Below are 23,053 nucleotides of genomic sequence, written 5' to 3'. Positions count from 1 at the left end.
GCGGTTATCCGTCACTATTGCGCATTTAGCTAAGTAATAATGCTAATAGCCTGAAAATAGAAAGTCCACTGCCGTAGCCACTGTAGAGCGCCTCATTGTAAGACTAAGCCATGAGTGTGCGATTATCCCGGAGAGAAGAGTGAGGGGGGGACAAAAAAGATCAGACATGGAATGTCACAATCTTATCAGAACTTTCAATTAGCCAGAAGTGCAGGTAGCATCGGGAGAAGTAATTGGTTTAGTAAGTTTGTTTTATTGGCGTACTTTTCCCCATATGTAAGTATTTTGTTGCACACCCCAAGGTACAAATCACACATGCCATGGGGACCCCAGTTTCTGCTGTAACTAAAGACAGACAGCCAGATAGATCCTGTATAATGACACTGGACTTACTGTAGGTGTGATCTGACTAACACAGGTGTTCACTTTGAACGTCAAAGTGGTGCCATGCAGGCCAGTAGCTGAAGTAGAGATGAACAGTAGGACAGCTTCTTTAGGTTCCAGGAATGAGCAACAGTACTGCACCGTCACATCAGTGCTCGCGCTGTGGAGACAACAGTCAGATAACACACCTGTTTTCAAGAAATGACAACGTCTCCAAATCATGACTGCAACAATTCATGTGTTGAGGATGCGCTTCATTATAGCCCTGGTTCTTTTTTCTTAGCCTCAATTCAGAATGATTAGCCTTTTCAATACTCAAATGTATTTACAGTAGCACCTTGACTTATGGGTTCTTACTTACTTTGGAGGAATTGTGACAGCAGAGCCATCGGGCACGGAGAACAGACTGGCATCCTGTCCTAGAAGGATGGTCCGGTATTTGACAAGGCAAGCGGATGGGTTTTTCAAATGCACCTGAAATCCACAAACAAGACGCACATGCATGCTGTATGAGGCTGTGAAGTTTGATCCCTGTTTATGTTTGGCATCCTGTTAATTCTATATGAGGCTATGTGTAGTGTAGAATCCTATCCATGCTCACTATCCATTCATTATCTGTCACACACAATTGTGCTATTTCAATCACATGGAATTAAAGTGCATCAACACACGAGATCAAAATCTTAAGCATGTTCTAGATGGATGTATTTTTCTCATTCTGAAAATACATTGGTTGTGATTTTTTTTGCAAGAAAATCTAACATGAGTAACAGCTTCAATGCAGAAAGTGTAAGTAGTGTCATAAGATGCACAGTATATTTTCTTAATTTGTCCTGTGGACCACAAATGTACTCGATTACTTACTGTGAATATAGCAAATTGATAGAAAATATTCTCAAAATTCAAACCCTGGAGTTTAGTGTCACTAAACGGAATATATTAAGCATGCAAAGCAAAACCATACAGGGTCATCATAGCTGTACCTTGGCTATGCTTTACCGCCCATCTTGAGTTTTTTCTTCATTTCCCTCCTAAGCATTTAAAACAATTTCTTTCCCTGACATTTTTGTTCCACAGCATCTACACTTTCGTACCCTCTAGTTGTTGTGCAGGTCATTTGCATTATTGCTCAGTAATAGAATTTAACTGGTAGGAGGCTACTGTATAATGTTATTGTGTGTTACCTGCTTGCTCAGTGTTCTGTGCAGGCTTCCAGAGAGAGTGATGGTGTTTGCAGGCTGGTACTGAGGCAGTCTCTCGTATAAATGAACACACAGTATCAACATTTGCACCGGGTTTGGATCTGACAAGTCTGTGGGCTGCATACATAAACTCATGCAATATTATAGCTGACATTTTGGGCTAGAGTGGATAAAAACAACTCTGCACACACCTGTTCAAATGCCAGGTTTTTGTGATATAAAAAATAAGACCAAGATAAATCACTTCATAACCACAGATGTGACCCATAAGCTGTTTAAGTCATTTGGGGGGTGGATAAAAAACTGAAATGTGGTGCAGACCATCTTATAACTGGGGATGTGGCTGTGTGTTCAGAATTAATCAATCAAATTCAAACTCATGCCGCCATTTAAAGTGCGTCCGATTAACAGGAAAAGCCTACTAGAACATCTGAACTTTACTTGGCGTTAATCAGAGACACATGTGTGCTGACTTCCATTTAGATTTGAGTTTGAATATGATTGGTTAAATCTGAACATAGCCATTTCCCCAAGAAAGTGTGTAGACTTGTGCAAAAACACATCATTTATTTTTACTACAGTTCTTAGAAAGCTGTCATTTTTATCCCAATTGAGTTGTATGTGTCACATTAATGGTGAATTGATTCATCCTTGTTTCAGTTTTATATCACAGAAACATGGCATTTGAACAAGGTTGTGTAGACTTTTTATATTCACAATAAGTCAAATATGTTACCTACATACATTACATAATTGTACCTGCAGATCCATGTTGAGCGAAAGTATGGTTAAGGCTTGAACAATAATGATGTTGTTGTGCAGAATCTGCTCCAAGTTGGGAGATGTAGTGTACATCCTCTGAAAGTGGCTGGAGATCTAAAGACATTTATGAATAAAAACACACGAAAAATCTTTGAGTAATTTCCCATGCTTGTAATTTAGGGCCGCTGTGACATAAACCTTATATTTTGTTTTTTTATTAAGGGGCTTGTTAACATTATTAACATTTTTAATTCTTTATTTCATATTCTAACCATGTTGAAATGTTTTATAGATGTGTAGAGCAGGTGTAATAATGTTAAACTCAATATAATTCGACCTTAACCTATCTGGTACCTTGTTTTGTCTAAAATTTCTTCTCAGTGTCCAGCGTGAGAACATATTCTGCCTGAGAGAGCACACACACACACGCAGAATGCTAACCACTATACCACCACGGCCATGTCTAGTTCAATCTGTTTGTGAGATTTTGGTTTGGGGAAAAAAGTACGAACTGGTACACTGAAGAATATGTTGTGTCTAAAAGATGAACACAGGTGCGAACTGTGTACTAAAATTCTGTTATGTAACATATTGTCTGAGAAAACAATCTGTTTTTCTTATTCATGGGAGGAGAAAAAGGCGTTTTGCTTTCAAACTGGGGTGTATAAGAGCTCTCTCTCGCAAGGGAGGGGGCACGCACTCTTGGATTGACACACTCTTTACGTGATATTCAATTTGTGTGACCGGAGATCTCTGTAATAAATCATCCTTCGAAGGAGCCTTTGTCACAAAGAAGTCTCATCTCCAATTTTTGGAACACGCAAAAGATGACAAATTATATCATCATTTAACAGGCTCCTGCCTTAAAAAAAAAAGTACACAAACACGCACTGACCAGGTATGGGCAATAAGCAGCAATCAACGCAGCAAGCACCAGTCCATCAGTAAAGTCCAAGTCGAAATTGACAATCCAACGTACTGGTGGGACAGTACCTGATATCAGAAGGAACTCACCATCAATAAAACAAACCAGGGCAAAAAAATATGACCAATCAATGAGGACGTTGAATCGCGTGAGATTAGAAATGCTCATACCTGAACCCCACACCGTTTCCCTCATGCGATGGTAGTGTGAATTAAGCCATGAGAGAAGCAGGAGCTCATGACGAGAGTAGAGGTTACTTGGTAGTGAATGGATATTGAGGATTCCATCTTCATCTTCCTGATCTCTCTCCCGAGTTAGGTTGGGCGTGCACTCTGACACGCGACATAACACCAAGACCTGGTGAAGTAGTCAAAATCTCGCTGGTTAGTCACAGTTTCATAAATGTTTGCTTTTCAACCACATACAACTCTAGAAATAGCTTTTGTACATGAACTCAAAGAACAAAAGGTGCTATTTTCTAGTTCTAGTTTCAGTTTTGAATCAGGCTCAGATGTAGATAGCTAGAAGCGGAAATATTGATCTCATTGTATCATCTCTTTTCTTTTTAATAACTTTGGAAAGGAGTGGACACTGTGTTCCAAATTATTAGGCATATGCTGTTTTTGTTAATGTGAAATGTGACTTACAGTCTTGAGCCCGACCAATTCATCTATAAATCGCTATCGATCAATATGATTAATTTATTTGTATTTTTTTGCTGCTGCTGCAGGGCCCCAGAGGTGCAAGGTGCAGCACACTTCACTCACTTGGCTGCAGCAGAGGACAAAAAGAAAAGAGAAATGGTGAGCAAAACTGCCTTTATTTTTTTTACTCCATTGTAAGCTATGACTTTGTAAAACAATAACACCATTTAAGTGCCCCATAAAAATAACTACCTCACGAAAACACAATTTTAGGGCACATCAAGGACAGCATTCTATTTTTTTCCAGCCAAGTAATTTAGAGAACATATTACTGCATTTTAAATTAACATTGTATAATTTGCATCTTTGTGAAATAGGAATATGTCATTGTTATGTCCCATAATCCCCTTCCTCTAATATACGACTATTATACAGCTTACAGTCTTATGGTGATAGTGTTTATCATCATAAACAGCCCTTTTTTCCCCCCATCTGCATAACAATTGTGACTTAATATGGGGGAATAAACTCCAAAATTAATTTCCCCTTAAACTAATCATAAAATCTGTCTGAGATGTATAACAATGATTTAAACAGACAGGAGAAACAACATAATGCACACCCGCGGAAAAACAAAATCTCAAATATGTTTATTTTACTTAAACCATAATGCATAACAATTTGGAACACAGTGTGTATTCACAAAATCTTAATATATAACAATACAACAAAATCAAGAGCAAATGAAAAACTTCCACCTTATATATTTGCAGAAGAAAATCAGTCCAGCATCGTTTGCTCAGAGACTCATAGTCAACACTATTGTAGTCCAGACCTGGCTCTTTCTCTTCGGGCTGAAAAACACACACACAATTTATATATAATGTATATGCAGTACTATACATCTGAGGTGGCTGGTGGTCCTGGCTTGTATGTCGCCCTTGTGCGCCACCCTAATCCCCAACTGCCCCCCTACTAATGCCACTGCATTGCAGTACATTACAGTTGTTGTATGTAATTTGACACTTTATTAGAGTTTGAAAATCCTCAAAGTGGCTTATAATAATGACAATAGCCTCTCTAACACTATGGCTGACTTAAATGTTGGTAAATATTGGTGGATCCAGTGTAGATTAGGTAAGAATATCATAATGATAAGGGGCTTTTAATTATTTATTTTATTTTATATTCTCTGTTTCCATGGTGGAATAACGTCTTGTCTTCAATGGTTTGTAAAAAAACAGTAATTAATCATTTTAAGTTGGACAAAAAGGATCCATTCCATTCCATTCATTTAATTTTCCTTTAACTATTTCAAGTAGCTTATTTTTAGTGTTCAAGTTCGGTCCTCGAGAGCCCCTACCCAGCCTGTTTTCCATGTTTCCCTCCTGCAGCACAGCTGAATCTAATGATCAGCTAATCAGCAAGCTTTGCAGAAGCCTGATAATGATCCTGATCATGAATCAGGTGTGTTAGTGGAGAGAAACATGGAAAACAGGCTGGATAGGGCCTCTCGAGGACCGAACTTGAGCACCCCTGCTGAATCTAATGATCAGCTAATCAGCAAGCTTTGCAGAAGCCTGATAATGATCCTGATCATGAATCAGGTGTGTTAGTGGAGAGAAACATGGAAAACAGGCTGGATAGGGCCTCTCGAGGACCGAACTTGAGCACCCCTGCTGTGGAGGCAAATTGTTGAGTGAGGGTGTGTACAGTATACCTGCAGGGTGCACCAGTAGTTAAACTCGAGCACATCCAGTAGGTACTCAGCACGGATGTGACTCAAACAAGCTCCCTGTACTCTGGGAACAGAATAAATAAAAAAAACAATTCAGCTGGAAATCATTCAAGTTGCATTCTAGTTTGGGAACAGACATTAATCCAGAATCACCATAAATAACTTGACAAACTCAACTCAAATCAATTTTATTTATACAGCACTTCAAAACAACCATATCGACATACAAAGAAGATTATCGTTTGACAAAGATTTCCATTTAAGTCATAACATTATTTGAAGTGCTGTTTTGCCCTTTGATACCAAAACTAAGGCTCTTGCTTGATCGTAGACATAAAAATCCCTGAAGACACGAAAGCAATGCCTTTAATCAAACAGTTCATTTACTTTCTTTGAATTGGATTGTGAAACACTTTGATGCTGCCCCCTTGAAGTTCATTTTACCACTAGTGTCTGAAGATGCACTGTCGAGACTGTGGTACAGGGATGTTAATTGAACCAGTGTTGCAACATGAGCTTACCTGAGAAAAGAAAAAATGGCCTCATATTGTTGAAGCAGCTGGAGGGTGCGCTGGTGTACATCTGCGGAAAAGGTCTGACAGTGAGAAATGTTGGGAATCCGCCTGCCCGCCAGATGATGAATCATCTCCACTGCAGACCTACACCGGGCGCCATTTAAAATAACAACAAAACATACAAGTTTGAAAGACGCAACCAGGCAAAACATGATTTTATGATCCATGCCGACAGCGCCGTTCAGTTGCCTGTAGGTTTCATGGTTGCATACCTGGAGTCTTTTTTTTGGCTGACTCCCTGACTCTGTCCATTAGGATTATCTACTACATCTTCGGACACAATTCTAAAGTACGGAACATAAGGTATTTCATTGACAAACAGTTATATGCAAAAAAAAAAAAAAAAGTACGACAGCATCTACCATACCTTCTGAGTGTGTGTGGTATCATGATTGGGTTTGGCCCAATGAGCCAGCCAAAGAAGCTAAACCACCTCTGCAATGCTAATAAAACATCCTGGTAATATTGGGCCTCCGTTGACGTTGCAGCAGGGAATAGTGGCACACCAATATCAGATTGTGGAGTGTCTGTGTTACGAAAACTTTGGCTGCTGGTCTCACTCCCGCTGTCACTTTGTGTGAAGGAATCTAAACAAAAAACATTCTTGCTGAGTTCCACAGTTAACAAAACAACACAAAGCAATACATGTTTAGTTAACCGTGGCTTTTTCTGACCTGATGACGAGTTCTTGAGCGTTGAGCTGATGGGATCAAACATGGAAGAGGAGGATGTTGGGTCGGATGAAGGACTTGGTGTGTGATGTGTGATGGTTTCGAAAACTGTGGCCCCTAAATGACACACAAATACAAAAAAGTACAAAGTGTTAGCTTGAGTGAGAAGATCGTTTGTGTTAGTATCTCTCTGTTATACATTACCAGCCCTGAGAACTATTTGGTGCATGGATCGTTGAAAAGCCATTTGGGGCCACACAGTCAATAAACAGTTGTCACTTGTGGCACACAACCTGACCTTGAATCTTGCACAGTCAGATGAAAGTCAAACAAACAAAAATATATTGAGCAGAAAATAACCTCCAAATCATTTCACTGTTACTTGGATTCAGGAAAATATCATTTCTGTTGTTGCTGCGGCAACTCAGCATCTCCTTTCTTTTTTTTTTGATGGTTCGCAAATACATAAACAATCATCCAAAATAACTGACTGACCTTGAAATGTCAGTTACTGTATCTTACAAGTGAGTGCACCCCTCATTTTTGAGGATATTTTAAAGAAATGCCACTTTGATACAATGCGTTAAAGGCAGTCCTGGAAACCAGCGGCGGCCACACACAATTGACACTTAAGGCCCATTTTGGACATTCTCACTTAGGGGTGTACTCACTTTTGTTGCAAGGAGTTTTGACGTTATGATTGTGTAATGAAATATAATGAGGAGGCTGGAAAGTGTTTCCTGTTAAACAACAGAAGTGTAATTTTTGCATTTTTTCCCATGAACAGATACAATACTGTATTTACAAAAATGTGAAGGATCATTGTATTCACTTTTGCGAGCTACATTACCAGCAGGTAGTTACCCGTTGTTTAGGTGGTCAGTGAAGGTGATACTTGTGCGAATGGACAGAGTCACCGTGGAGAAAAAGGACACTCGGCAGATCAGTGAGGTCACACTGGATATCTGATATGGATGAATGAACAGGTTGGTTATTTCAAGAGCGACAGACTAAGATGCACACGGGAGTGAAGAGAAATTGTGTAAATCCACTTCAAGATCAGTGGAAACCTTACGTGCTCTTGGGCGGGAATGGTGTTACCGTCCGGGAAAGTAACACAGATTGGCTGCACCTTGGTTCCATCGTCCTGAACCACCTCATCTACCTCAGCTGTTAAGCTGGTTCCACTGCAGAAAATACAGTACTTCATTCTATCATGCAAAATACAGTATATTGAACAGTTTATGAGAAGTGGAAGTATTTAAGTCTATGACAAACAAAAATATGAGTATGTGTATGTGAGTGTATTTCCTCTATGCTCCTGAATTTCAAGTAACTCCATACAGCTGGTAAATTACCATAACCATATAAAAATAACAATCAATTAAAGTAATACATTTTCATAATGGTGGTGTATATAGCATCCAAATGGGTAGTGACAAATATATGCAAGGAGGCTGTACATGAGTCATCATCATGATCTCAATAATCATGTGGGGAAATGTGCAGTTCGTCACTGCACTAATACAACAAAAACAGTGGATAGAAAAAGTCTACTATACATGCCCCTGTTCAAATGCCAGGTTTTTGTGATATATAAAAATAAAAAAAAGTGAAATAACGTGGTTGCACAAGTGTACACAACTAGAATGTGCCTGTGCTCGGACTTAACCTTCATTGGAGCATACCAAAATATCCCAAACACGTGAAAAAAAATGTGTTATGTTCTGATGAAACCAATGTTGAACATATTAACAAAAATATTTTTTGACGCAAACATACCACTGTTCATCACATCAACAAATATTAAACATACAATGAAGAATGGAAGTGGCAGCATCATGATTTGCGGTTGTTTTTCTTCATCTAGAAACGGGACCTTACACAAAGTAAAAGGAATTATGAACTGTTCCATAGAGCAGTCGGTGTTAGGACAAAACCTTTGGGCTACTTTACTTGGTGGCAGGTGTGTAGTGACTCCTATTTAAGTTGGAATGTGATTAGTCAATGCCGATTAGCCAGAGCCCAGTTATAAGAGGGTGTGTACATTTATGCAACTTGTTTTGAAATTATTTCTCTTAGTGCCATTTTTTTCTTCAATATTCTAAAACCCTGTCAATTGAACAGGGGTGTGTAGACTTTTTATATATCCACTGTAGCTGCTTGTAATAATATATAAATGAAGTATCCACCTGTGAATCTTTGCATCTATCACTAACTTCTTGTGAACCAACCTGGTGTATCCTGCGGCAAGCAAAGTAAGTCTGGCTGTTATGCTGCTTTCCAAGGGTACTGGGGTCAGGAACAAGTGAGGAGGGGTGATGGTTATAGTGGGGACTTGGTGGATGATAGTTATGGGAAGCTTTTTGTATGGCTGCCTCATCTTGCCCCCTTCTTCGTCTTCCAGGTAAAGAGAGAGGGTATGCCTGGTCACCGTGTCTACGGGATGGAAAGTGTACAAATAAATAAATAAATCGATCAAGGATGCCTGTTAGAGATGAAGGTGTGCTTCCTGTCATTTCTCACATGTTGTGAATCCCTCTGGCGTGATCCTGATTGCCAAGCAGATGGACTGACCAGGCCTCAGACACCCCGATGATGGAAACACAGAAAAATGCAGCTCGCCCTTTCCTCTACCCTCTAGCGGTGTCATGCTGCTGAACTTCAACTGCCAGCACACGTTCTTCACATGGACGCTGTGCCAGTAGACGCTCTCCTCGCATGCGGCTTTGAGCTCCAGTGACTAACGGAAAAAAGGAAGAAGAAAAAAAAAGACATGATGGTGAGTAGCCGTAAAATCCTAAAATGCGAATAAGCACATAAAAAAAGCAGACCATTGATTTACAATATCATGCAAAGACAATGAGCAAAATAAGCAGCAGCAGTATTTGGCTTCTATACATTGATGTCAACCTGCCCCAGGGCAGCTGTGGCTACTTAAGTAGTTTACCGCCACCAGAGTGTGAATGTGTGAGTGCACGAATAATGCAACCACTGTGAAACGTCTTTGAGTGTCCAAAAAAGAGCTGTATAAATCGAATGCATTATTATTATTATTATTATTGATGAAAAATATATAAGTGTCAATGAATGGTGGACTGTACATGACTAAATACAGTAGGTACTGTACTACGAATACAAAAATGAATGTGAACAGCAGGCACTTGTGGGTTTATATATTCACAAATAAATAAATAAAAAGTTCAATTTATTATCATTATTTTTAATTTTATTTACATTTTCAGGTTTCTTGAGGGGCAACCATGCCGCCATTGCCCATTTTTCATGGAAAACGTATATTGAATATTTATGAGCGTTTTTTTTTTTAAATAACTTTTTGTGTTTTCAAAAATGGTTCCCAATGCATTTCAATGGCTGTTAATTATTTGCGGATTTTAGTTATTCGCAGGCCAGCCCAGTCCAATATACCAAGTATCGATACCACTAGTAGTTTAGTACTAATTACATCATTTTAAAGAAAGTTCTACAGTATAGATCACAATATAGCATGAAATTAATGGCAATCCTGTATTGTTCTAACTTCTAGTTCTTGATCGTAAAATGGCCACAAGCACCCTTGTATCGGTACTCGCCCATCCCTATAAATAACATCTAAAAAAACATTACAAAAACATGCATGTTTGGTCCACTGCAGACTCTTAAACGTCCTTAGGTCTGAAAGAGTGTGATTGGTAGTTTGTCTATTTGCTGGTGACCAGTCCAAGGCGTACGCTCCTGAAGCCAGCTAGCATAGGCTCTTGCTCAACCGTAACCCTCATTAGAAAATCGATATAGGAAATGGATGGATAGATAGATGGACAATTTTGTAAAAGCTATTTAGAGCAGTGGTGGTTATATAGTGTCGGACAGCAGGAGAGACAGACCTGTCCTTCACACATTTGGGGTGAAGGATAGTTGAATGAGCTGGCGAGTTGATGTCCCGTGTTAGATAAGGTCTCATGTACAGCACAGTGACGTCTATTGATGGATACAACAATAACAAAGCTGCAGTATAAGGCCATATTGGCCAAGGCTGAACAATCCAAATTTGGATCATCAGATTGAGAATTCTTTTGTACACACCTTCAAACGAAAATGTTACATTCTTGAGAGCAATGGAAATAGTTGGTAGAATAATTACCTTTGTATAAGATTGAGGCGGTTGTGTAAAAGCTTCCACATGGAACTGTAGGCTTGATGAAGACCACTCGAGGGGGGCGCACAGCACTATTTAAGAAAAGGCACGCCATCAGATGATAGTGTGTGAGGGCATCATCATCATCACCACCACCACATGACGGAGCCCACCTGTGGCTTGAATATGCGGTTGTTGCATTGCCATGTTGATAGACCAGGGAATCACTTTGATAACGCACTTGCTGCCAGATAAAACGAAAGGCGAGCTGGACGAAGGGGAAGGCGGCGGAGAAGCAAGAGGCCATCTCATTCCGTTAACCATCAACGGCAGGTCAAAGACATATTCACCTAACTGCAGAGAGACATTTTCTTCCGTTTCTTTATTAAAAGTTTTCCTGTTTCAATGTAAAATACAGCGGTGCCTTGAGATAATTTTTTACATAACTTAAAACACTCGTATCTAAAATTATCCTTCCCCAATGAAATGAATGGAAATACCATGAATCTGTTCCAGACACCCACCACCAAATCCATAGAACATAAAGAATAAAACAGCATTTTTGTTAAACTTTTTGCTTCAATTTAACCTGCCTGTCCATATCTGCCATTTCCCATGTGTTAGCATTAGCATTAAGTTAGCAGTTTCAAAGGCTAGGCTAAGTGGTTGTTTTAACGATACATGTAATTCTCTTTGTTTTGTGCTTAGTTTGACAGTAAACTTCAACTGAGTGGCAACAAACATTTTGAAGCCTCTTTATTAAATTATTTTTGAAGATTGCTCACTAATTCCAGCTAAACTTCTGCTTGTTGTGAAGCTAGTTGCTGCCATCATAAAGCGCTTCTATCTCAAGTCAACCCACCACCCCATAAAAAAAAAAAAACAGCCGAATGACCTCTCATGTCACGAAAACTCGCAAGTCAAGTAAGTCGGATCTCAAGGCACCACTGAGCTTCTTACCTCGGTAGGGGAAAGGACCAGAAAGCAGTTTACTGTCTGGCGTCCCTTCGCTTCCACAACCCTCACAACTGCAGGATTATCTTCTTGCAAAAAAAAAAGAAAAAAAGATTGATACCAATTTTAATTTCTGTTTTGTAATCACATAATGATGCAGTGTGTAATCATGTGGATGCTAGCATACTTGCATCAGACTGAGGAAGCCGCAGAAAGAAGTCTGGATATTGGGACAGGTCAAAGGTGAGCCGAGCTGCAGCTGATGAGCGGTTGATCACTGCAAAGGGTACCGCTCTCTCAGAACCAATATGGACGCCGTAGAAATGAAAGAGGGCCTGTGTAGAGGGTAGTGAGTCAACCAGGGGGCACGCTATTCAAGTCATACAGTATAGTATCATGCAAAAGTAGTTGGCACGATTAGATTAGTTGTTTTAGCAAGGCTATAATTCTAATAATACTGTACAATATTATAGCATTATAGGCTGTAGACCCTTTGAAAATACATCAACAGTAATGAAAATGCATGCATGCATATACACACCAGTCCATAATGAATTTGAAGATGACATGACAACATATTGTTTCATGAATTGGAGAACTGGCTCTTTATTATACATTTAAGAGGTGTGAAGTATTCAGATGAATACAGGCTTTACTGAAAGCACGCCATTGATAAAAACAAATATACTACACTTTTCAACCTCTTTTAGCACACCACTTAAAATCCAGCCCTCCTCTACTGTCAGCACTTATAGGCTTTGTTACCATGACGACCATATGGAGTGTTGTATGTTTACATGTGCTACAAGTTACATCAAGTGAACAACAAACAAATGTATCTGTTTTTTTGTTGCTTTTTTCCCTTCAAATTTATTAGGCTTGACATGTGGTCACTAATTTACACTTAATGTATTTTTTTCAGTTATTTGTAGTTCTATAACTAAAGTGTATTTCTTCCAAACAAACTAAAATCCTGCCTAATAATTGCCTTAAACAGAAAGCTGTGACATTGCATTTTCTTTAATGAGAATTTCAGTATATACGGTATAAACAATATAAAATTACTTCGCATAGCATATATGATGGATTGTTTTTGTGTGTCAAGTTCTGAGTGAAGAATGTCAAGTAGCCCTTGCATCGTTGGATTTGTATACATGCAGCCCTCGGGAAAAAAGTTTGGACGTCCCTCGATCTAAATACATATAGAGGACCAAAACTGCCAAAATTCCAAATAAATAAATAAATGACTAAAAGTGAAAATAAAAATGGATACAAAAAAAATAATTCCCAAATTTAATACAAAAAATATTTATAAATGGAAATAAAAACAACAACAAAAATATATATCCATAAATACATTTAAAAAAAAGGAAAAATAAATACAAAAATAAAAAACGAGATTAAAAAAATAAAAATATATATCAAAATAAATAACTTGTGACTTGAGTTGCTCGACAACAAGTCGAGGTGACAGTGGACAAGATAGTCGTCCATTGCTGGAGCTTTCCATGCAAGCTGGTGAGACTTCCTTGTTCGCAGAGCCGCTCACTCGACCAATGAAAGGCGGTTTGCAACGGCGGAGTCCAACCCAAGGACCGTCCCCTCATTTGAATAACATTTCGTCCTGGCAAAACGTCCGCAGCATGAAATAAATAAATGTGAGAGCAGAGCGTTTTTATTTATTGATTGATATTTTATTCTATTTATATATTTATTTTTTGTATTTACTCCAACATTATTTTTATACGAGTCCGGGCTTCGGCCTTCCTGGGCCTGGATGGAGTTTGCATGTTCTCCCCGTGCTTGCGCGGATTTCCTCCGGGTGCTCCGGTTTCCTTTTCCGGTTTTGGTTTTTCGGTTTCCGGTTTACATTTCAAAGACGTGCATGGCAGGTTAATTGAATACTCTAAATTGTCCATAGGTGCGATTGTGAGTGTGGATGGTTGTTTGTCTCTGTGTGCCCTGCGATTGGCTGGCAACCAGTTCAGGGTGTACCCCGCCTATTGCTCGTAGTCAGCTGGGATAGGCTCCAGCACCCCCCGCGACCCTTGTGAGGACAAGCGGTTAAGAAAATGGATGGATGGATGGATTTATTTTTATTTTTTGAATCTCGTTTTTTATTTTTGCATTTATTTTTACTTTTATTTATTTATTTATGGATATATATATATATATATATACATATATATATTTATTGTTATTTCCATTTATATTGATTTATTCTTATTTAATTAATTTAATATATTTTTTTCTATCCATTTTTATTTTCACTTTTAGTCATTTATTTAGTTATTTATTTATTTTGAATTTGGGCAGTTTTGGTCCTCCATAAACACACACCCCAATACACAACTCATGTTTTACCCAACACATAACCTGAAGCCTCAGCAAAGTATTATGACCTTTCACTAGTTCCTAGCACCTACTTGTGCTCAAGTAGAAGCCCCGAGCCTCATGAATAAAAGACAGTGACACGAAATGTATTGATTGAGTTTTGTTAACTAGTCATGACACTCACCATACTGATGTCAACATTCGGCGGCTCCACCGATCCACCGACTCGAACCTCAATTGTCTCCATGTTTTTCACAGCTATCTGTATAAGCAAACACATTCACTTTGACCAAATGATCAGTTTTGTTCCACTGACTACTCGGATTTTATCTTACTGCAACTCTAGTGTCAAATTTGATGACAGAATCAGGGTTGAAATGAATCTTTAGAACAGTCTTCCCTCGGCTGGGTACCACTCCCTCGCACGGGATGACCACCATGCACGGCAGAGGACAGACATCAAGCACCTATAGCAGACAATCTTAGTCTTAATGTGGACGGTAAGAGATGTCAAAATTGTTGATGGTGGGCTTACTCGATAGTACGCATGGTTCTGGCCAGTATTGTGCAAGATTATAGTTCTGACAGAGGACATGTTGAGAGGCACAGACTCAAACATCAACCGGTTCTCTGCTAGTCGGATGCAAGTGGGGCCAACCTGAGAGGAGAAAACAATGAAAGAGAGCACTTACAATTAATTTGGCTCAACAAATGGCACAATGGTGGTTTATAATACCATACAAAAATTAAACTGAATGTGAATTTAATTAAAGTTTGTGCATCCTGATTAATTAATCGCAGCTTTCTGGTGTGTACGGCTTAGCCGCTAGGGGTACGGTATGCCGCAGTCATGCAGACACAATTAAAGAAGAGTTTCACAACTACTGGAAATTACTCACTAAGATGCAATTACTGTGGATTAGTAAAGTTTTCCCCAGAGGAGAAAGAATTAACGCCTGTGAGTTTGTTATATTGTCAGTCTACATGTGCATTGATCGTGTACAAATAGCCATTTTTGAAAAATATCAAATTTGCCAAATTTATAATTATAAGGTCCACGCCAGCGATATGTATTTCATCGCAGGATCACACAGAAATCAAAACTACAGTCATGAGGAGAATTTTCATTAGACACCTTAGCAAAGCAGTGTAGGCGTTGTATGTTGCCATCAATGCAATAGAGGTCAAAATCTCCGTCCTGAGGGGATGAAAAAGAGGCATGCCACACCACCTCACAATCCAGTTCACTGTATGGCTCCACTGTACCTGAAGAAGAGGAACACATTGGACCCAGTCCACTTAGAACAACATAAACTTATCCAAATTAAAAAAAAAAGTGCATAAAATCAATATGGCAGTGGTGACCGGTCAGGTCCGGAAAGGCCTTTTCTGCTGGCTAAACACTATAGAAGCACTGATCTATAACAGAAACCTAAATTGTTATATTTGTAGACTTGTGCAACTACATTATCTGAGCTTTTTAATTCTTTTTTTTTTCAACTTCTTGGTCACTTTTACATCATAAAAACTTGCATTTGAACTGGGGTGTGCATACCTTTCATATGCACTATATGTGGATATTCGATTTTTTTTGTGTGGATCCAATCAGATTTTAACCTCTGCGAGGCCATGTCAATTCCTCCCAAATCAATAGTGCTTGCACATGTAATTAAACATCAATGGGGCAGACCCTGAATCAGATTTCAAATTCATCCTCACAGGGAGCTCTCAATGGCGTCATGAGTTTTCTGTCCACTGATTGGTTGGTCACAGCAAAACCTGTTTACATATCTGTAGCAATTTGCACACATTAATACTGCCGAGCCCAGAAGAGAAACTTGATTACGGCACACTCTGAGGGCATCACAACACGTTTAATAATCAGCATCTCTGCTGAGTATTTTTTATTTATATTTTTTTAATGTTTTGTCATCATTAGTTGTTAAATAAATATTGACTCCTAACTCTTCCAAATGTGGCATAGTTGCCCCCCCCCCCCCCCAAAAAAAAAAAGTTGGATGAAGTCAGATAAATCTATAAAGGCCCTGAGACCGCCACTGCAATTATGAACACTGTCAGAACCTGTGGCTGGTCGAATAGAGAAGAGGATGCCACTCTCTGGAACAATAGGCCGCCATGTGAATTCTGCTGCCTGATTACGCGGGTTCCGTAGAGTAACTGAGCTTCGGTAGCCTGATGAGGCGAGCAGGTTTGCGTTGGGGCCAAGCATCAGCATGTGGGTAGACAATTCCAGGTAATTTCGGACAACCTGGGCCTTGACCAGAATCTGTCCAAGATGTTGCTGATTCACTGTGTAAGACACAGGTCTGGAGATCAAAAAATAGATTTCAACAAGACTGGTGTGGTTAGAAGTAAAGTAGATGTTATGTGACGTCCTCTTCCAACCTCTGGAAGTGACCCAGCTTGTTGCTTTGAAACGTCAGGATTACCACATTGTGGGAAACAGGTGCCAGCACGTGAGACAGGGGACATGAGCCCTGCAGCTCAGAGCAGTCCACCTCAAATTGGACTCGCAAAAACGATGGCAAGGGATTGATCAACTCCACCTTCCGCTCGCACACTGACTGTAAACACACCTCACCAAAGTCCAAAAATGTTGGGCCTTATGGGAAACCAGACAAAGCATAAGACACTAATGCCATTTGATATAAGTATATGGATATGCAGTATATTAAAAAACTGACCTATGATAACCTGGTAAAGCTCCTGCGATGTCAAAGTCCTGTCACAGTCTGCCATCTCCTGGCGAGTAGCTGGAACTGCAGGTGAATCTGCTGTGCCCTAGAATAATAATAATAATAATAATAAAAAAAAACTTTTTTTTGCATAGAAAAATATTATAGCATTAATTGACTAGTCTGTGGATCATGTTGCTGACCTGCCTGGCACTGGGGGCCCTGCCTTTGAGCAGGACACAGGAAGTATAATTCTGTCTCCTACTTGACTTCTGATAGGCTTTCAAGTCACGGAGGAGAAGCTTAGGTGGCTCAAGGCCTTCAGCAGGTATCATCCCCAAGTTGTCCGTTTGTTCTTCCAATCTATTAACCAAACGTTAGATTGGTTTGCATCACATACTTTAATTTAGACCATTTTTATAAATATCTTTCGTTTTACTTTGTCTTGATCTTCTGCATGCGTGTTTGTCTGAGCTGCTTGAGGAAGTCGGTGTAAATCTGTTTATGTAGACGTCTTTGCTCTGCCTCCTCCCAAGTGAAGCCATAATCGGAATCCACATAGCTGTATCGTTGTACTCCGGTGAAGATGGTCCTGAAGAATGTAAAAACAGGGGCTAGGCATTTTGTCATCTTTTTGGGGGGAATGTTTTACAGTAATTCCTTTCAAACCTTACCTAAACTGTGTGTATGGTGTAGCTGGTCTGACGCTGGTGGCTCGGTCATTCGGCAAAGCCAGAAACTCCTCATCAGCTAATTTCTTCCTTTCATGCATGTGGAAGTTTGTCTTACGAGCGCTGACCACGGCAGCGCGCACCATTCCATAGCAGCAGGCCAACTGACTGGATGAAACATGAGGACGTAAACCGGTGGGATTGGTCACTATTGGTGTAATACCTAAAAAAAATAATAATAATAAAAAAGTCAAATGACTTGTATTACATGAGCCGAGGTTATGTTTTCATTGAGAATTCTGGTGAATATGATGACATTTTGTAAACAATACATAGGATTATGATGGGCTGAACTGAAAAAAAAAACATGCCAAGTATTTGCAACGAGAATGTTAACAAACGTAAACATCGGGACTGTTTTTTTCCTCCCCTTCCTTATTTTTTTCTTTTTAAACTCATTTACTCCCTGACATTTTCACTGAAGCAACCCCCTTCGCACCCAGCTGTTCTACTGAATTTTGACTGATTTTGCAAGACCCGCAGAATATTGTGTTTCATTGCTATAAAAACATGGAACCCACCAAAAGAAAGATTAGAATCTCTTTTTCCATCAGAAAAAAAAGTATATTTGTATCTGTTTTCATTTTGCAGCAATTAGCATTAGAATATAGCTAAGGTTCATCATTATTCACAAATCTGTTTAGAACTGTGGGTAAATGAGCTTGTTTGCAACATGGCCCTGGTTGATCTCTTATACTCTGCTGCCACCTGATGGTCGTTTTTGTAATTACTGCCATTGCGTCACCCGTTCTCTGCAGTTCAGAGGCTGAATCAAAGCTCTAGCCTAAAATAAACATAAAAAAGATATAAACACGTCTGTGGGACAACATTTAAAATAGAACTTATTTCTACGTTTTTGGGAGCAAATTAGTTCATCAAAGAAAATTGGGGCACCATTTCATGACCCATCAGGCTTCCCATGCTGTCGTTATTTTTATGTCTCTAGGACGGGTTGGCATGTGCATTGAACATTGTGCGGCAATTTGTGCCAATTTACACATTGGAAGCTAAGATTTATCCACAGGTTGGAAACTTTTGATCCGAAGTATGTGCCCCTAAGCATGAATACATAACAACAATAATAATAAATAATATAGTAAATGGATGGGCGGATGGTCAATAATTTATTTATGATTTCTCAAGTTGCGGTTTATGGATCCCAGTTTGACAACAACTCTTTTACTATCATAGCGATAACAAATGTGTTGGGGTTGGGGGACGCCTGGACTGAATGCTCTTTAAATTGAATCATCCCAAAGTATTTGAGGAGTTTGGAATATTTACCAGGATTTAATTTAGGAGAAGGAGGTGTCATCTCAATTTTGCAGATGGCGGACAGGTGTAGTGAGATCGTGTAAAAGCTGCCAAGTTTTAATTCTGCATCATCCTCACTGGTGTCATTAGCCCTCTGGCGAGCGACGTAGCCCAAAACATCAAGTTTCTGGCACATTTGGTAAGTCCCCTGCTGCCGTGCGTTGAAATACAAAACTATGTCCTGAGGAAGCAAGAGACAGAACATAATTGCCCCGATGTATTGCACTGCTGGGCTTCAATGTACAGTGCCGTGAAATTCCTAAACTTTTCCAAATGAACCAATATTAGATAATACATTTGTGTACAGTATTAGCTTTGTGTTTAAATACATCCGCCCAGAATTCCCACTGAGTAAGTACATTTGTGAGTAATTCGAAACAAGACCATCTTTATTTCAGTATACATACGTATTGTGACATTTTTGTTTAAGGTGTGCCAAATGGGTACAAGTATCCGAGTGCAAACATTTACAAACATTATGAAAAAGTCTCCAAACGTTGGGAAACATTAAATACACAGAGTCTTACCTGAAAAAGTCCAGGGGCAATAGTGCCGGAGCAGGGCTGAGCGCCAAAAAGCGCCAACTTTCGGAAGCGGAAGTGAATAGGAAGATGCGGAGAAAGATTCTGCAGCACGCAAAGGTGTTCCCCACGCTGGCCCACCCCACAGGTGGAAAAGTCAAACCTATTGGAGGGACTTGGAACCAGAGCCACAGGCAACCCGGTGCCCGTAACCGCCAACTCGACAGTACTGTTAGCTAGCAAGAGACAAGTGAAAAGAATATTATTCATTAAATTCTCTCATCCAAACCAAATTTTTAACCCACTCAAGCACAAAGAAACCAAAACCGAGATTTTAACATGAACCTCAAAACTCAGACATAATACCACATGCCCCGGTCTTTAATGATCCCAATATTGGATTGTTTACCAAATTAATGTAATATAATCATTTCTATACACCAGCAACTACAACTAGAATCAATGTGTCAAAATAAACTCTGAACGAAAAAAAGTGTGTGTTTGTGAATACCATTTTTGTGAGTGAAGCCATGTTTGCTTCTAACTGAGTCCAGGTGTAGAAAAAGACAGTAGTCCTGTCGACTGGCTTGGCATCGAGGCCTCACATGTAATCTGAGGGCGGGAATTTAGCGATTTCTATGAGTACCAATACTGTAGCGCCTCGAGATATGAATTTAATTTGTTTTGTGGCCCCCCTTAGAACATCATCTTTCTCAGTTAAAAAGAATGGAAATGCCCTTAATCTCTTCCAGCCACCTGCTCCTCCCCTTAATTTTTTTTTACATGTAATTTGATAAGAAAAATAGCACTCTACAATATTGTACTTTATAAAAATGTACAGTTGTGACATACTAGTGATGAATTCAAATGTAAATATGTAAACTGTTGCCATATGATATATTTTGCTTCAATTCGATGGCCATTGTATGCACCTTCCGATGTGCGTGCATTGGCCACTTTGGGGCAGTATAATACAGGCATGATTTTACATGTTGGAGTTGGTCACAAGAGCTTAGAAAGTCGCAGTAATGTCCGTCAGTCTTTATGGAGGATATAGAATAATATATTGTTAAATTATCTGAGTACATGTATTCAAACACAATTTTAGGTTTACCTATGGAAAACGGGGCTGAAGCGTACTGCCACAGTACTTTTCTTGTACGGTCCCAGTCGACCTTGGTTCGGAATACACTCCACCACCGGACATGGGCAGCGGGGTGCAGGGCTGCGCCGTTGCATTTTGGCCAGCAAAGCCAAGTCTGTGCTCTTGTCAAGGTTTGCTCCCTACACAGCATCATCATCGTCATCACATTCCACGTTCCGACATTCATTGCAGTTCTGCAGCCATTTGCCAAAGACTTACACTTTCGGCTCCGGCGGCAGAACCCGCAAGTAAGCAGACCCAGTCGCATGCTTGGGGTCCATTGTTTTTCAAAACCACACGCTCCACACGTGACGTCCCAAAGTAGACAGGTCCGAAGCAAAGACAGGACAGGGGGGCCCCCTGTAGAATTTCAGAAAGATGATAAAGACATTGTGTAGCAAGGGGACGGTGATAATTAGCTGCATTACCTGTGAGTCCAAGATCTCAAGATGTTGTTCAACCACTTGAGCTCTGATCCTGAGAACCACAGTGGAGCAATTCTGAAGCCTAACGCTAGTAAGGTAGACACACAAAGCAAAATTAGTCAAATGTTTTACCAGGACAAAGAAGCGCCCCCCCCCCCCCCCCCCCGACATTGTTACTTTTTAGTAATCAAGACAATGCACAAACTACAAAAAAAAATTCTGCTGAATATCATTCATTACTTACACGAATTTCATGCAGATCCAAGAAAGAAAAAATTTAATGAAGACAAGCTTACAGGGCCTTTTCGTCAACTTGTCTTGGTTTGTCAGCATGTAGTTCAACTGTCAACCGCCTGGTGGCACCAGCCGCTACAACTCCACTGCAAGGAGAAAATCGAACCAAAGAATCTCCACTGTGCAGCACCTGGAACAGACCTTTAAACAACATACGCACAAATGAGATCAAAATAAAAGCGTACATTATATAATAACCTAAAAGTCCAATTCAGAGTCAACATTTGACATAATAATAATTATAATGAAAAAATTGCTAACTTTTTTCCTTGCTTTTTTTCCCTATTAAGTCTCTCATTTGTACTTAAATTCTTTACAGGTGTTTTGACACTGCCACGCAGTGTTTCTTATCCTTTACTGAGCCAAAGCACATATCTTACATGAGAAAAATCTCATGGAACCTCACAAAGCAAAAAAGTCACAAAAATTATACTGAAGTATATGATGACGTGTGTTGGCAGGGTGGTACTTGAAGCACATTTAATTGTTGCTCTACATTGGTGATATTGGCATACCTCTCTCACAACACAATGTGCCAGGGCAATGCTTCAAGAGTTCTCTAATAGCCACCTGAAATGATACGGCAAAGATGAACCTTAATTACCTGATGCTGTTCCTCGGTTAGTGATAGGAATAAATCTGCTGATAATCTGACTGCTGGCAGGAAGAAAGCCGAAGTCCAAGTCCGAGTCCATGAAAAGGGCGCAAGCCCGAGGAGAACTACATGAACGCATTCACAAAAATAAATGAAACAAATAGCAAATATTCACACATCTTTGACCGTGACTCAAAAAAATGTGTTGCTTCACAAATAATGCTTTCTTACATCTGCAGTGGGACCTCAATAGCTTCCGTTGCATCTACATGAACATAAATGTAGTCTGTGACTGCCCCTTCTTCTTCAGGGATGAACTCCAGCAAGCCACTCACAGACAAACCAGGTGCCACATTCTTAGCACATCTGGGTGCTGAGAACTTAAACACCTGTGTGAAAACAAGAAAAGAAAGAACAATACAAATCCACTCACCCAATCATTCATAGAGTTGCAAGAAATAGTATAGGAACTGTTTAGAATGACCTGGATCTCTGCATAAAATGTGACTTGATCTTCATTGAAGTCATAACACAATTCAAAAATGAACCGTGCAGGAAACAAATTACTGCTCCAAGAGCTAATTTTAATCTACCAAGAATCCAATCATTGTGATGACATTGGAAGTGTTAGTTAAAGCTGCCAGCCCTATTATAAACCACACAGTTATGAGTTTTCTATTCTCAAGAGGGATTCGGCATTTCCCGATGAATATCCACAACTAAGAATTATTAACTTGCAATAAGCAGGAAAGGTCGCAGAAGTACCTCTAAAAATCTTGATGTTCATGAGTCCATGGTAAAACAGATGTGATGGAGAAAGTTAATCACTGTTACTACTTTCAGGAATGTCGGTATGCTGTGGGATGACCTCAAGAAACGATTCACAGCAAACATCTCAAGAATATTGCTGCACTGTCCGAAACACTTTTGAGAAGAATTGTCCAAAGTTCTTCCTGACTGTTTTGCAGATCAGCAGGAAACATTTTGTTGAGGGTACTGCTGCCATGTG

General features: G+C 39.6%; 1 protein-coding gene across 3 annotated transcripts in view; it reads right to left on the bottom strand.

The window, feature by feature from the left end:
- Positions 1 to 23,053, bottom strand: part of LOC144034764 (cilia- and flagella-associated protein 47-like) — a 42,840-nt gene that overhangs the window by 18,847 nt on the left and 940 nt on the right. The window contains exons 2-41 of one of the 3 annotated variants that reach the window (XM_077543798.1): positions 22,276 to 22,433; positions 22,054 to 22,169; positions 21,452 to 21,590; positions 21,159 to 21,243; positions 20,950 to 21,090; positions 20,701 to 20,870; positions 20,098 to 20,198; positions 19,593 to 19,822; positions 19,036 to 19,246; positions 17,695 to 17,914; positions 17,460 to 17,612; positions 17,224 to 17,383; positions 17,030 to 17,126; positions 16,731 to 16,947; positions 16,407 to 16,651; positions 15,460 to 15,590; positions 14,860 to 14,982; positions 14,660 to 14,791; positions 14,509 to 14,586; positions 12,178 to 12,325; positions 11,997 to 12,079; positions 11,210 to 11,390; positions 11,043 to 11,128; positions 9,428 to 9,644; positions 9,136 to 9,340; positions 7,977 to 8,088; positions 7,766 to 7,866; positions 7,106 to 7,206; positions 6,905 to 7,018; positions 6,598 to 6,817; positions 6,443 to 6,514; positions 6,177 to 6,314; positions 5,638 to 5,719; positions 4,676 to 4,771; positions 3,444 to 3,630; positions 3,244 to 3,341; positions 2,346 to 2,462; positions 1,569 to 1,703; positions 746 to 858; positions 394 to 544 (exon numbers count right to left, since the gene is read on the bottom strand). In XM_077543798.1, the coding sequence (XP_077399924.1) occupies positions 394 to 544; positions 746 to 858; positions 1,569 to 1,703; positions 2,346 to 2,462; positions 3,244 to 3,341; positions 3,444 to 3,630; positions 4,676 to 4,771; positions 5,638 to 5,719; positions 6,177 to 6,314; positions 6,443 to 6,514; positions 6,598 to 6,817; positions 6,905 to 7,018; positions 7,106 to 7,206; positions 7,766 to 7,866; positions 7,977 to 8,088; positions 9,136 to 9,340; positions 9,428 to 9,644; positions 11,043 to 11,128; positions 11,210 to 11,390; positions 11,997 to 12,079; positions 12,178 to 12,325; positions 14,509 to 14,586; positions 14,660 to 14,791; positions 14,860 to 14,982; positions 15,460 to 15,590; positions 16,407 to 16,651; positions 16,731 to 16,947; positions 17,030 to 17,126; positions 17,224 to 17,383; positions 17,460 to 17,612; positions 17,695 to 17,914; positions 19,036 to 19,246; positions 19,593 to 19,822; positions 20,098 to 20,198; positions 20,701 to 20,870; positions 20,950 to 21,090; positions 21,159 to 21,243; positions 21,452 to 21,590; positions 22,054 to 22,169; positions 22,276 to 22,433 (5,664 nt within the window). Of the gene's footprint in view, positions 1 to 393; positions 545 to 745; positions 859 to 1,568; positions 1,704 to 2,345; positions 2,463 to 3,243; positions 3,342 to 3,443; positions 3,631 to 4,675; positions 4,772 to 5,637; positions 5,720 to 6,176; positions 6,315 to 6,442; positions 6,515 to 6,597; positions 6,818 to 6,904; positions 7,019 to 7,105; positions 7,207 to 7,765; positions 7,867 to 7,976; positions 8,089 to 9,135; positions 9,341 to 9,427; positions 9,645 to 11,042; positions 11,129 to 11,209; positions 11,391 to 11,996; positions 12,080 to 12,177; positions 12,326 to 14,508; positions 14,587 to 14,659; positions 14,792 to 14,859; positions 14,983 to 15,459; positions 15,591 to 16,406; positions 16,652 to 16,730; positions 16,948 to 17,029; positions 17,127 to 17,223; positions 17,384 to 17,459; positions 17,613 to 17,694; positions 17,915 to 19,035; positions 19,247 to 19,592; positions 19,823 to 20,097; positions 20,199 to 20,700; positions 20,871 to 20,949; positions 21,091 to 21,158; positions 21,244 to 21,451; positions 21,591 to 22,053; positions 22,170 to 22,275; positions 22,434 to 23,053 lie in introns of those variants that run through there. The other 2 variants (XM_077543807.1, XM_077543815.1) reach the window with 2 other exon arrangements.

This window comes from Vanacampus margaritifer, chromosome 1, assembly GCF_051991255.1.
Source record: "Vanacampus margaritifer isolate UIUO_Vmar chromosome 1, RoL_Vmar_1.0, whole genome shotgun sequence".
Classification (NCBI taxonomy): Eukaryota; Metazoa; Chordata; class Actinopteri; order Syngnathiformes; family Syngnathidae; genus Vanacampus; species Vanacampus margaritifer.
Note: the sequence above shows the minus strand (reverse complement) of the source record. Positions and strands in the feature narration are given on the sequence as shown.